This window comes from Alnus glutinosa, chromosome 5, assembly GCF_958979055.1.
Source record: "Alnus glutinosa chromosome 5, dhAlnGlut1.1, whole genome shotgun sequence".
In the NCBI taxonomy this organism is placed as follows: Eukaryota; Viridiplantae; Streptophyta; class Magnoliopsida; order Fagales; family Betulaceae; genus Alnus; species Alnus glutinosa.
Window position 1 is genome coordinate 27,579,484 of NC_084890.1, and position 12,885 is coordinate 27,592,368.

General features: G+C 33.9%; 1 protein-coding gene across 1 annotated transcript; it reads left to right on the forward strand.

Moving 5' to 3' along the window:
* The first annotated feature begins 1,260 nt into the window (after window positions 1-1,260).
* On the forward strand, window positions 1,261-8,553 carry LOC133869198 (protein FAR-RED IMPAIRED RESPONSE 1-like). Its single transcript, XM_062306158.1, has 6 exons — window positions 1,261-1,366; window positions 6,410-7,395; window positions 7,728-7,796; window positions 8,217-8,282; window positions 8,371-8,449; window positions 8,546-8,553. The coding sequence occupies exons 1-6, from the start codon at window positions 1,261-1,263 to the stop codon at window positions 8,551-8,553; spliced, it is 1,314 nt and encodes a 437-aa protein (XP_062162142.1).
* Window positions 8,554-12,885: the final 4,332 nt, after the last annotated feature.

Below are 12,885 nucleotides of genomic sequence, written 5' to 3' on the forward strand. Positions count from 1 at the left end.
TTTTTTTTTTTTTTTTTTTTTTTTTTTTTTTTTTTTTTTTTTTTTTATAGAAGTTTCGAAATCTGTATTAACTAATTCATCCTCAGACAAATTTAATACTATTTATATTTTTTACATAATAAATAGGAAAAAATATAATATTAGTCCATGCGGTAGGTCTAAATTACAGATCGTTTTCTGTGGTATTAAAGTGAATTCAAAGGTCTCTGAGTTATGCCAAAAATACAATTTAGTCCTGGAGTCAAATTCTGTTAAAAAATTTAACAAATTCCGTTAATTTTCACGTCATCGCCAATAAAATAATGACATGTGTTACTGTTAATAAAAAATAAATTATTTTTTAAAAAAGAAAAAAATGAAAAGGGTAGCTATGCCGGTTGGTTGGCGGTCACCCTAGAAGTGGGGGTGGCCCAAATAGCCACCCCTAGAATTTGACTATATGGACTAAATTATTTTTTTAGCTATCCTATGAATTTCTGAATTCACTTTGATACGATAGAGAGTGATTTGTATAGGGATGTACAAACGGTTATTGGCTAAAACCGCTAACCACCTAGGCGGTTATTGAAATTTACCAACCGCCTCCGCTAACCACTTAGGCGGATGCGGTTATTTTTATAACCGCCGGATAGCGGTTATTGACCGAATAACCTGCGGTTATATAACCACTTTTTAGTTGGGCTATGGGCCGGTTTTGAACCGGGTTTGGACCATTTTTTGGGCTGATTTTTGCCTATTTTGGGCCAATTTTGGCCACTATTGTGCCAATTTTAATGCAGTTTAATCATATCAATTTCACATATTCTACAGTTCTTGACACATACATCCAGAAACTGATAAAATGGAAATTTTTTTAAACTTCTAGCATATGGGTCTCCAGAGTTCCATTTAATAATTTCACATTCACAGACAATAACAAATCGTCAAAAGAAACGCATACGGAAGTCATCAAAACAATGAAGATCAAAACTTCGTAATATCACAAAATAAGGACAAAACAGGGAAAAAAACACAGACTTTCACTATTCTCATACTGAGGAATGGGAGACGAAAATCTAAAGACCACTGGAAGGAGAAAAAAAAAATCATTTATTTGGCAAAAAAAAAAGAAAATGGGAATCAGTTTAGATCCTACAAGCTTAATGACAGAAGCAAACAGGGAAGAAGACCAAGAGTACATGACATTAAAAAAACTGAGAAATAGTGGAGATTCGGGAGAAGCTAATAGTGTAGCTACTAGCTAGCAGTGGCAGAGACAAGATGGTCCGAGGCCGGAGAGGTCTCAACGGCGCTGGAAGAGTGGAGGGAGACGAGAGGCAGAGGCTCTGGCGCTGGGCGTCGTGGGTGAACGACGGAAATGAGAGAGGTGAGGAGAAATGTTGAAATGATTAACCCTAACCCTAAAATATGCTTATATATGTATAGCAAAACGGCATCGTTTTGGGCATTGCAATGCCCAAAACGACGCCCCTTGTTCCAGGTTTTTTATTTTATTTTATTTTATATATATATATAAGCGGTTAGCGGTTATTAACTGTTTTTCTCAAATCTTATAACCGTTAACCGCATCCACCTAGGCAGTTAACGGTTATTAACCGCTTTTTTCAAATCCTATAACCGTTAACCGCATCCGCCTATGCAGTTAGGGGTTTATAAACGGTTATAACCGCTCCGTTTGTACACTCTTAATTTGTAATTTAAACCACCTACGTTATCTAATTTTACATTTTTTTCCTAATAAATATATTATGACTATTAAATAAAAATAAAATCTGATCCCTCAGGTATTAATTGTTGGTCGCAGGTGTTTTGGTGTGCAATAAATATGGGGGGAAAAAAAAAAAAAAGAGAGAGAGTGGATGCATGCGTGCCACGTGTCCTACCAGCGTAGACTCGTCTGTTGCATGGCCCATGGGGCAGTGCAGTTGAACTGTCTTGGACAAGATTATACGAAACGTGAAGTCTGTCTTTTGTAGCATAACAATGGAGTTTGATTTGTCGGGGTGCTCCATTTTTAACATGGCCCATGGGTCAAGGAATCCGAATATTTGTTGTCAAACGCATTGGGACACGGCTAACCAGCTATAGCTAATATATTCCCAATAATGCTTTGATCCATTTCATTGGCTGCATGAGTTTTGTCTTTACGTAATTCAGAAAAAAAAAAAAAAAAAAAAAAAAAAGGACAAAAAAGGACAGTTTTGTCTCGCTTTGAGCCGGAAGGTAAGTTATAATAGTCACTACTAATAATAAGCACGGTTCACCCACCAAAATAGGGAGGGTTTGGCCATTACCGACCCCTCAAGGTGGCCGCACGCCATCCCTACATGTCTTTTGGGCCACCCCCAACTACCTTAAACTATAGGGCAGTTACTCTTTTTTATTATTATTATTTTTTTTAATAATTTTTTAAGTTGTATTTTTTTATATTTTTAATAGATTTATATTTTTTTTATTATGATCGACACGTGTCGCTATCTTATTAGCACTGACGTGACTTAACAGAATTTGTTAAATTTTTTAATGGAATTTAACTCGAGGAAGCGATTTGTAATTTAGGTCAACCATAGAGATCAATAGTGCAATTTTCTCAAATTATTATCATTAGCGATTTATTTATTTATTTGAACTTATTTCTTTAATTATTGAAATTGTTTTCTTATGATAGAACTAGCATTAGAGATATGTTATTTGCACAACGACTCTTACACAACAATTGCACAACAATGCTAACGTGTCTAGCATTTTATCTCCTAACATTATATGTGACAATGCATGGTATTATCTCTTTCTTTGTTTCACACGTGGACAACAATATAACTATCTTTTTTTTTAATTACTGTTCTTTGTTTGGTAGTCTTTTGGATGAGATCTCATCATTGGATATACCTTTAAAGGCTAAGGAGTAGAATGTGTGGGATCTAGATTTTCAATAATAAGTTGTCGTAATTCAGGCAGTTAATTGTAAGAGCATTCTTTATAGAGCTCATCAATTTAAACATGTTTTAAGTTGTCTGTCCACTGATCTTGGCGGGTGAATTGAATGATATAAGAATTTTTTATTATCTATTTAAATTGCTAGTAATTTGAATAGACAAATACATCCGATGTCCATCTGAATTTCTGGCGGGAAAGATCAATAAGCATATTAGTATTTAATAATTACCCCTACTTTCCTAAGATGATTATTTAATTTATTTTCCATTAATTGAGGATAATTTTGGCTAGCTAATTGACAGTTAGGTTGTGGTCATTTTATCCATGTTATAACATGGGGGAAATGATTGACAATCAGTTTCAATAAAACATGATGAAAAGGTCTCGTTCAAAAAAAAAAAAAAACACTGATGAAAAGGACAAGGGAGACAAAAATGATACAGCATGGTGTGCTTTGATTGGTCCACGTGTACATACGGTTTTGAGAAATGATAAAATTACAATTTTTGCACAACTATCCCACACTCCCATAACATATTGGGTGGGACTCACATACTTGGGTTCCACCCATATGTCTTGGCTATAAGATAATTATGCAAAATAGCTTGTGCATGAATTACTTCCCTATGGCTTTATCGGTTCTGTTTCATGACATTTCGATCCAATTAAATGCGATAGACTGAGAGTAAAGTGTTGGGATTCTATAAATCTCAATCATTTGTATTAGAATATATTAAATGATTTGATTTTAAAAATTTATTGCTATAGATAATAATCTCTTATAATGAGATTTGATGATAATGAAATTAATCATATTTGATTGTAATTAGATTCTCAATTTTTTTTATAAATAGGAGTCTCGTGTATTCTGTACAACTCTAACAATTTTTTTTTTCTTCAAATTAGTTATTGGATCGGTTTTCATACATGTAGGCCATACATATCTAAATGTTGATTTTTTATTTTTTTATTTTTTTTTAAAAAAAAATTGTTGGAGTTGTACAATAGTTATACAGAAGTTGTAAACCCATCATTTCTCATTGTAAAATTATCAAGTGAATAAGAACAAAACGTAACTTTTAAGGCTTTATCTTGTAAATATAGATCATAAACCGAACTACGTAAAATTTTTGTGTTTATTCTACTTTGTCTTTAATTTATTTTCCAATTATATTTTCAAAGATTTATATCACAATATGTATATGAACAAAAACCTACTAACTGTCCGGGATAAAATCTTAGTATCTTTTCAGTTGAGGTAAGGAAGTCAACACTAAACAAAATGGATAGGAATAGGACCAAATAACTATCCTATTGATAGAAACCGACCATCATACACTTTTTTTTTTTTTTTTTCTATTTTTCTTTGCACTTTGTAACGTGTTGACATTGATGGAGAGTTGGAAAGCACATGTGGTATGGGTCTATGGAAAATCTCAGGGTTGGATTGGGTTTTTTGGTTAGTAGGGATCTTTTTCATGAGTTCCCACTTGTTGGCCAAACATTTATTCTCAAAAACCTGTCTTTTTTGGGGATTTGTGATGGAACAAGATAGATGGGAATGAGATCCACTCAAATTCTAAAAGAATTTGAGATTCTCAAATGTTGTAATCATGACCCTCCATTAGATCCAAATGATGAAAATTTGCCACAGTTTTGCAGCTTCCTAAGAAAAAATTGTTTTCCTTCAAAACCAAAAAAAAAAAAAAAAAAAGAAGGAAAAAGAAAGAAAGATTGTCCTTCCTAGCTTCAGTCGTTTGGTCTTCTTGAAGCATACCTGAGAAAAGATTAGCTTTTGTTGCGGAAACCACTTCTTCTTCAAGCACGTGAAGGTGATAAAAAAAAATCTGCTTCGATTATTCAAAGAACCCAAACCTCAGAATTTGTAGAAGCATCTTCTTCGGTTATTTAGTTATTCCTCAAGCAAACCTCAAGCAAAGAAAATTTCTCTATAAGTACTCTCCTAATCTCATGTCTTTTTCTCTTATATATTTTTTGTTTCACAGAGATGACTTCTTTCGTCTTTTTGTTTTTGGTATTCACTATGAATCCTTATCCGCCAGTATATCACTTTGTCACAATGATATATATGATACACTTTGGCACCATGATATATATGAGTACTTTTGTCCTCTTGTAGTGGACCCAATAACAACTCACTATTAGACTATGCCTTCTTCTTCATTGTGAACTTCTTGTTCTTTTGTTGGTCTAGTCCTTTTTTAGTTAATCCCTGGAGCAGTATTCTCTTTAGTGTCCTCAGAGTTAGATTTCAAATTTTATAGCAATTGAATGCCTGCAGTAAGACTTGCAAGAACATTAGAATTGATTGTTTTCGGATAATGTACTAAATTTGTTGCACTGACTAAGTAATTTCTGCGTGGTAAAAAAAAAAAAAAAATCTATATCTTTAATGTACTTACAAAACAAGAAACTTGAAGTATACGGGAAATATATATGTTAAGAAATAATAAATAGGAGCTGATTTTTATTTGGCATATTTTGATTTTGATTTTGATTTTGATTTTTTTCTTTAAATGAAAAGAACAAAAAAGAAAAAGAAAAAGAAAAAGAAGATGGATGGCATCTTGGGTGATTCCTCTCCCAATCTGAATACCCAAATAGATTGGACACCTCACGTTGGTATGTAATTTAATACTATAAAAGATGCATGAAAGCATTGGGAAAATTATGGAAAGCAAATGGGTTTTGGTGTGAGGAAAGGTTTTTTAAATAAAAGTAAGTCAGATGGAAAATAACATCAAGGGGATTTACTTGTTCTAAGGAAGGTGTTCGAAGAGTAGACAAGCGAAATCATTTTTACTCTTGTCATCGAGACGAAGTAAGAACTTATTGTGCTGTACAGTTGCATGTTTCATTAGTACGAGAGATTGGAAAGTATAAGGTTTATGATTTTGTAGCCGAACATAATCATTTTCTGCATCTTGAATAAACCATTTATATGATAAGGTCGCATCGTAAAATGTCAGAAGTTCAAGCATCTGAAATTGATTTGGCGTATGCTTTTGGAATCTCTCATAAGGCAACCCATGCGCTAATGCCTGATGATTAAAGAGGTTGGTGGTAAGGAAAATCTTGGATATACTGAGCTTGATAAAAAAAACTATCTTCGAACAAGACAGCAAATGAACTTGATGTATAGTGAAGTAGCAAGCTTATTGAAGTACCTTCAATAACAAATTAATAAAAATCTAGCATTTTATTGTGCAATCCAATTAGATAATGAAAAAAAATTACCAACATTTTTTGGGCTGATGCAAGAATGATTGTTGATTATGTCTATTTTGGTGACATGATGACCTTTGATACTACATTCGGCACTAATAAAGAATTGAGACTCCTAGCTGTCTTTACTGGTTTTAATCACCATAGAGGGGTTGTGATTCTTGGGCTGCACTTCAATATGATGAAACAGTAGAGTCATTTAAATGGCTTTTTGAAAGTTTCTTAGATGCACATGCGGGTAAAAAGCTTCGATCGATTTTTACAGATCAAGATGCTGCAATTGCAAAGGCATTAGGTGAGGTGATGCCAGAAACCTGGCATGGATTATGTACTTGGCACATCAAGCATATAGGGAATTTTATGAAAGATGGTTCTCATTTTCTACGAGACTTTGAATCATGTATGTTTGAGTATGATGATTCGGTTGAATTTGAAAATGCTTGGGAGAAAATGATTCAGAACTATAACGTCGGCTCAGTTAGTTGGTTGGACAGTATATATAAATTAAAGACAAAATGGGCCAGGTGCCACACGAAGAATGCCTTTACTTTGGGAGTGAGAAGTACTCAACTCAGTGAAAGCTTGAATGCTGACTTGAAAGTTTACTTGAAATCAGATTTGAATATGGTTGAAGTTTTTCAACATTTTGAACGGGTTGTAGAGCAAAAACGACATAAGAAATTGGAGGCTGAATTTAATGCTCAAGAAAAATTGTCTACATTAGGATTGAAGAATTCCCCTTTGTTGAAGCAGGTAGCACAAACATATACTTCTGTGATATTTAAAAAATTCCATGATGAGTATGACTATGCATCAGCTGCAATCATAAAACATCGTAATGATAGTCAGTTAGTTCATGAATATATTGTTGAGATTTTTTATGAAAGTAGAGAGTATAAAGTAGTTTACGACCTTGCTAATCAGATAATTTCATGTAGTTGTAAGAAGTTCGAAACATTTGAAATTTTGTGTTGTCATGCTTTGAAATTTTTTGACTGGCTTGATATAAAGATAATTTCTAGTACATGCATTTTGAAGAGGGGGACAAGAGAAGCGAAGAGTGAATACATCTTAAATACTATGACGAAGAATGTGGAAGATGATGTGAATTTAAATATTGCACAACGATATAGAAGATTATGTCCAATGCTAGTGGAATTAGCCATCGAATTAGCTGACAATGAAGATGCATATGCTTTTGTAGAGAAGTTGGTAAAAGAAATGTGAAAGCAAGTTCAAGATATTAAAAAGGGTTCAAGTGTCACTCTTGATAATGGAGCTCAATTGTCATTGTCAAATGGCAATGAAAATGCAAGTCACACATTATCCATTAAGAAATTATTTGAAACGGTCAAAGGGATTAAGAAGAAGAAAGGTCGAAAGGGTAAAAAACAATTTAAAGGTTGGGTTGAGAAGCAACCAAAGAAGAATAAAAAAAATTACAGTAAAGAGTAATATTGGAAAAGATTCATCTCAGGTAACATTCTAGCTTTATAAATTCGTATTTGTCTATTCGATTAATTACATTTTCTTCTTATTCACAGGAACTTAATTGCTCTCTTAACATTCGGGATGGCAACTCTAACTTGCACGTAGAAAGTCATTCTTATCAAGTAAGCACTATTTGAGTTTATAATGAAATAGCCTACTTAGAAGAAAATAAAAATAAAATAAATAAATAAAGAAGAAGAAATAGCCTAAAATTATTTTACAAATTATGATATGTCCAAATCCATTCTCTATTTGTGGCTTTTGTTAATGAGATTTTTTTGTTTGTTTGTTTTTTTTTTTTTTTTTTTTTTTTTTTTTTTTTTTTTTTTTTTTTTATAATATAGCGAATTGATCAAATGCCTTATTCAGTACCAAGGACAACATTTGAAAAATCGTTTCCACATAAATTCAAAATTAGCCTCAATGCATTTATACCGGTACACTTCACCATTTTTACTCTTCCAACAAATTAAAATGTTTTTATGTGATTATTTATAGACAATTTTTACCATTTTTATGTGATTTTTGTGATAATTATGTAGAGACCATTTGATAAAAGTTCATTGCCCTTATCTTTTCAAGTATCAAATAATGCCTATATTAGTCAGGTAAAAATATACATTTTATTCATGCTTTGAAAACAATAATGCATCTCATAGGAGCATTATTAAATGATAATGTTTTCTTTTTTTTTAGGGAACTAATGAGTTAAATCTTACACCAACATCCCTTGCTAATAGCACAAATACAAATGTGCACTTCATAAATTTTTTTGGTAAGTAACAAACTTACGATTGGAGAGAATTTTTTATTTAGCATATTCTTATTGAGTTAATTTTAAAAATTAACTTTGATTTTGAAATATGTACAGGATATTGATTTATCTATCGTCACTTTAAAAAATTAATCAGGTTGGTGTGGTGGCGTGAGTTTAAACGGTGGTCAAGAATAGTAATTTTTTGTTGTTTTGGTGGGTTGGTGTTCTGTGAATAACATTTTTGTGTTGGAATTATGTTACTTTTGTATAAAAATGTTGTAGGAAGAACTTCTTTGTCTGTGTCTTAAAAATGTTTGGTGGATTATGTATAGAATTTTGGTGAAGTTATTGATACTATGGATTTATGAAGGAAATTTGGTATTTCAGATTTTCAAGCTTAGTTTATTCATATTTTTTGAGCTATTTTTCTAATATGTTATGATGGTTTGCAGATATGGTTGTGCCTATTGTTAATATAAGTTCACTGTTGATATGTAGAACAAAATGAACAACTCAAACAGCTTTTCATCTGTCCAATATAAATAGTCAGTCTCACATTAGTGTTTTTTCTTCTTCTTCTTTTTAATGAATGAATTTATATTATACCAAAACAAAGAATAATACAGTCTAGTAGCAACCTGAAAATAATACAACCAAAATCTGTACTGAAAACCCAACAACAACATCCCCTGCTTCAAAACAAAACACAAACCTCTTCAAACCGCCCAAAACAAAACAAAAAAGCTAGAACAGAAAAAAGGAACAAAGCAACTAATAGAACCTAAACATTCAACCATTCCATCAATCATTCAACCATTCCATACATTTCTCCAAGAACCAAGTAGCCAAGTACCATTCCAACCATTCCTCAACATAAACATCAAAGTATGAATCTAAGTTTAAAATGCTGGTTCAATCGATATCAAAGCTTTTCATTCAGTATATATAATTACACTTGCAAGAGTTCTACTGCTACAAATTATGATATCAAAAAAACAAAATAATTGTAAACAGTAAACTATAGAAACAAAGTAAAGAGTTCAAAATACAAACTAGAAGTTACAAATTCAAGTACATCATCTACATTGTATTATCTTCCAGATATTTCATTATATTTGTATTTTCAATTCAATTTCATAAGGCATTTTATCTTGACCTCCATAATTCTCGGCTTCTGCATCACACTCAATAACAAAAAACTACAAAGCAGTCTTCCAAAGTATAACCTGTCTTCCAAAGCACAGCGCAGGTTTCATTAGGAAAAAAAAAAAACACAAATTAAAAAATTGACTGCAGCAAATCAAATTCTGTTGTATTGGATTTGTTCAAACTTCAAACGGGGATGCACATGACATTCAAAATCCTAAAAAACTTGGAGCGGAGACTCAGATAATGGAACTCACCGACTCAAGCGAAGAACTCAGAGACAACCCGAAGTCGAAGCCTGTGGGGCTCAGAATCAAATTCCGAGCCCAACAGGCTTCGGCTTCGATCTCAATGAGATCCCCTCGCCGCTGTTCGCGAAAACCCTACCGGATTCGATGGATGTGGTCTGGACCTATCCTGGACGACGCAGCCCAGGGGTCCCGGGAGAGGAAGATGCTCGGGGCTCGTGCATGTGCGGGCAGCTCGAGGTCGGCTTCCACCTGGGTGTGATGTTGGCTGATGTGGTTTGGCGACTAATTCTCCGACGGGAAAAGCCCAAGTGCTGGTTAAAGTCTTTGGTTTGGCTAGAGACCCATTTTCTAGCGCTTGAGAAAACTTTCTTTTATCTTCTTTTGAATCTTTTGTTTTGGATCAGGGGTATGTTTGGTATGTTTGGTTGAATGGGTTTAAAATTTGAATTTGAAATTTTAAAATTGTGGCAAATTTTCATCATTTGGATCTAATGGAGGGCTAGAATTAAAACATTTGAGAATCTCAAATTTTTTTTAAATTTGAGGGGATCTTGGTCCAAACTGATGTGGTTTAGTGCTGTACAAAAAAAAAAAAAAAAATTATATATATTGTAGTTTTCTTTATCTTTCTCCTTTAACACTTATATATATATTTTAGTTTTTTTTTTATCTTTCTCCTGTAACACTTAAACGGTTAAACAATCTGATATAGTTTTGTGCTTTTTTTTTTTTTTTTTTTTCTTTTTTTTAAGAAAAATGATTACAAGGGATCCTTCCCACTTCTAATCCAAAAAAAGAAAAGAAAAAAAGTGGACGATCATATGAATGAAAAATAGGTGGGCTCTTCAAAAGTAGACCCAATCCAAACTAAAACAGTGCTGAAATAATTATAAAGTGTAGGAAATGAGACAAATAAGTGACCCGGTCCTCTCAATTGGCCGCACAAGGCGGTTTTAGGGTCCGTTTGGGTTTGCGATTTAAAATAACTATTTAAAAAAGTGCAATTTGAAAAAAGTGATTTTTAAAAACGCAATCAAGCGTTTGGTAAAATCGCTGTTTAGCCTTTAAAATCGCAAATTCGCCTTTAAAATTCTGCGTTTTCAAAAAAGCACCATCTTACCTGCGATTTAAAAAGCAGATTTTTTACGTTTTCAAATCGTAATTTTTAAAAACGCAGTTCCTGAATGATTTATATTCTGCGATTTGGTTTAAAATCGCACTTATTGTCTACGAAATCGCAATCACAAACGCACCCTTAAAAGTGAAAGGATAACTGATTATGGCAAGCCTATTTGTACCCCCACTAGGAAACAACAACTACTAGAAGATGGTTAAAAAAGTAAAAGCACTATTAAAGTCCAAAAATAAGACTGTAGAAAATAGAGGTACCAATACAAATTCAAATACAAGAGTCTTTCCTAAAGGGAAACAATAACCCAAGTAACATTAAAAAAAATGGAAAGAAAAAAAAAAAAAAAAGAAGAAGAAAAAGGAAAACAAAAAAGAAGAAGAAGAAGCAAAAAAGCCCAAAAAATAGCAACTCTGACGACTGGCATTGCAGAGAAAGACCAGAGACCCGGCACCAGCATCCCACTTGCCAGCGCGTGAGAGTTGCAACCTAGCACGTGGACGGCGGAAGAGGAAGCGGCTGGTGGAGTCGGGTAGCTAGTTGAGACGCCGGTGAGTGCAGTGGATAGGCATGTGGGAGGTAGAAACCATCGGAGGAACGTAGATCTAACTTTTAAAAAACCAAATCTAAGAACTACGAAATTGGCCACCAACGCAAGGAGGACGGCGGCGAACGTGAACGGCGCGGTGGAGAAGCCAAAACACTGGAGTTACAATTCCGATGGGATAAGTCGTACAAGACGACGAATAAAACCTCAACAAAGATGATGAGGACTAAAAAAAACTTTAGCCAAATAGCAACAAAAGCAATCAAAAACATAAAGGAAATAAGAGAGGAGAGGATGGAAGAGATGCGGTCCTTCCCTCCTCTCTCATCTAGTTGAATCAAGAAGAAAACCAGGTAAAATAAACGAAGAGAGAGAACAAAGCGTTTGTGTTTTTGTTATGGCTTATATAGTTTTGTGCTCTCGTTATAGGGTCTTCAATACCTAATCACTCTTTCTTGGTTTATTTATTTATTTGGGATAATTACATTTTCCCCCCATGAACTACCGGCCTATGTCATTTTGCCCCCACGAACTACCACCTCAACCAAAAAAGAGCATCAAACTACCATCTTTATATATTTTGCCCCCTTCCGTCAGTCTAATTCATGCAAAAACTTAAATACACTAACTCAATTTCGAAAATTACCTAAATATCCTCATTTAAAAAAAAATTTTTAAAAAAAAAAAAAAAAAAACTGAAGGAAAAGGGGGTGGTGGTAGCCACCCCCTGAGGTGGCCGGGTGGCCGGGGTGGCTGCCGCCATACCTTTTCCTTCAGTCTTCTTCTTCTTCTTTTTTTTTTTTTTTTTTTTTTTTTCTTTTTTTTAGTATATTAATTTTAATATTTTTTTATTAATTACTGTATGGGCATTTTGGTCTTTAAATCAAACTTAACGGTAAAAAATGGCATATTCCATCCAAGTTAACGGGATTCCTTAACGGAAGGGGGCAAAGCAGTAAAAATGGTAGTTTGATGCTCTTGGGAAGTCTGGTTTGGGGAGCTAAAAGCGAACAATATTGTGTCATTGGAGGTAGGTCGTTACAGTTTGGTATCAGAGCCATTGCCCAGCTTGAGATGGTGGGAGCGTGCACAAGCCCAATGAGGGACGCCAGCGGGGACGCTGGGTCCAAAGAGGGGGTGATTGTGACGTCCCACATCGCCTGAGAATGAGGATGTGCTTATATGTATAATGCACCTTTTATGAAACAACGCGTTTTAAAGCCGTGATGGTTATGAACCTATCAGAACTCCGTAGTTAAGCGTGCTTCTGCGAGAGCAATTTCAGGATGGGTGACCTCCTGGGAAGTCTAGTTTAGGGAGCCAAAAGTGTACAATATTGTGTCATTGAGGGTGGGTCGTTACACAAGTTCAAGATTTTTAT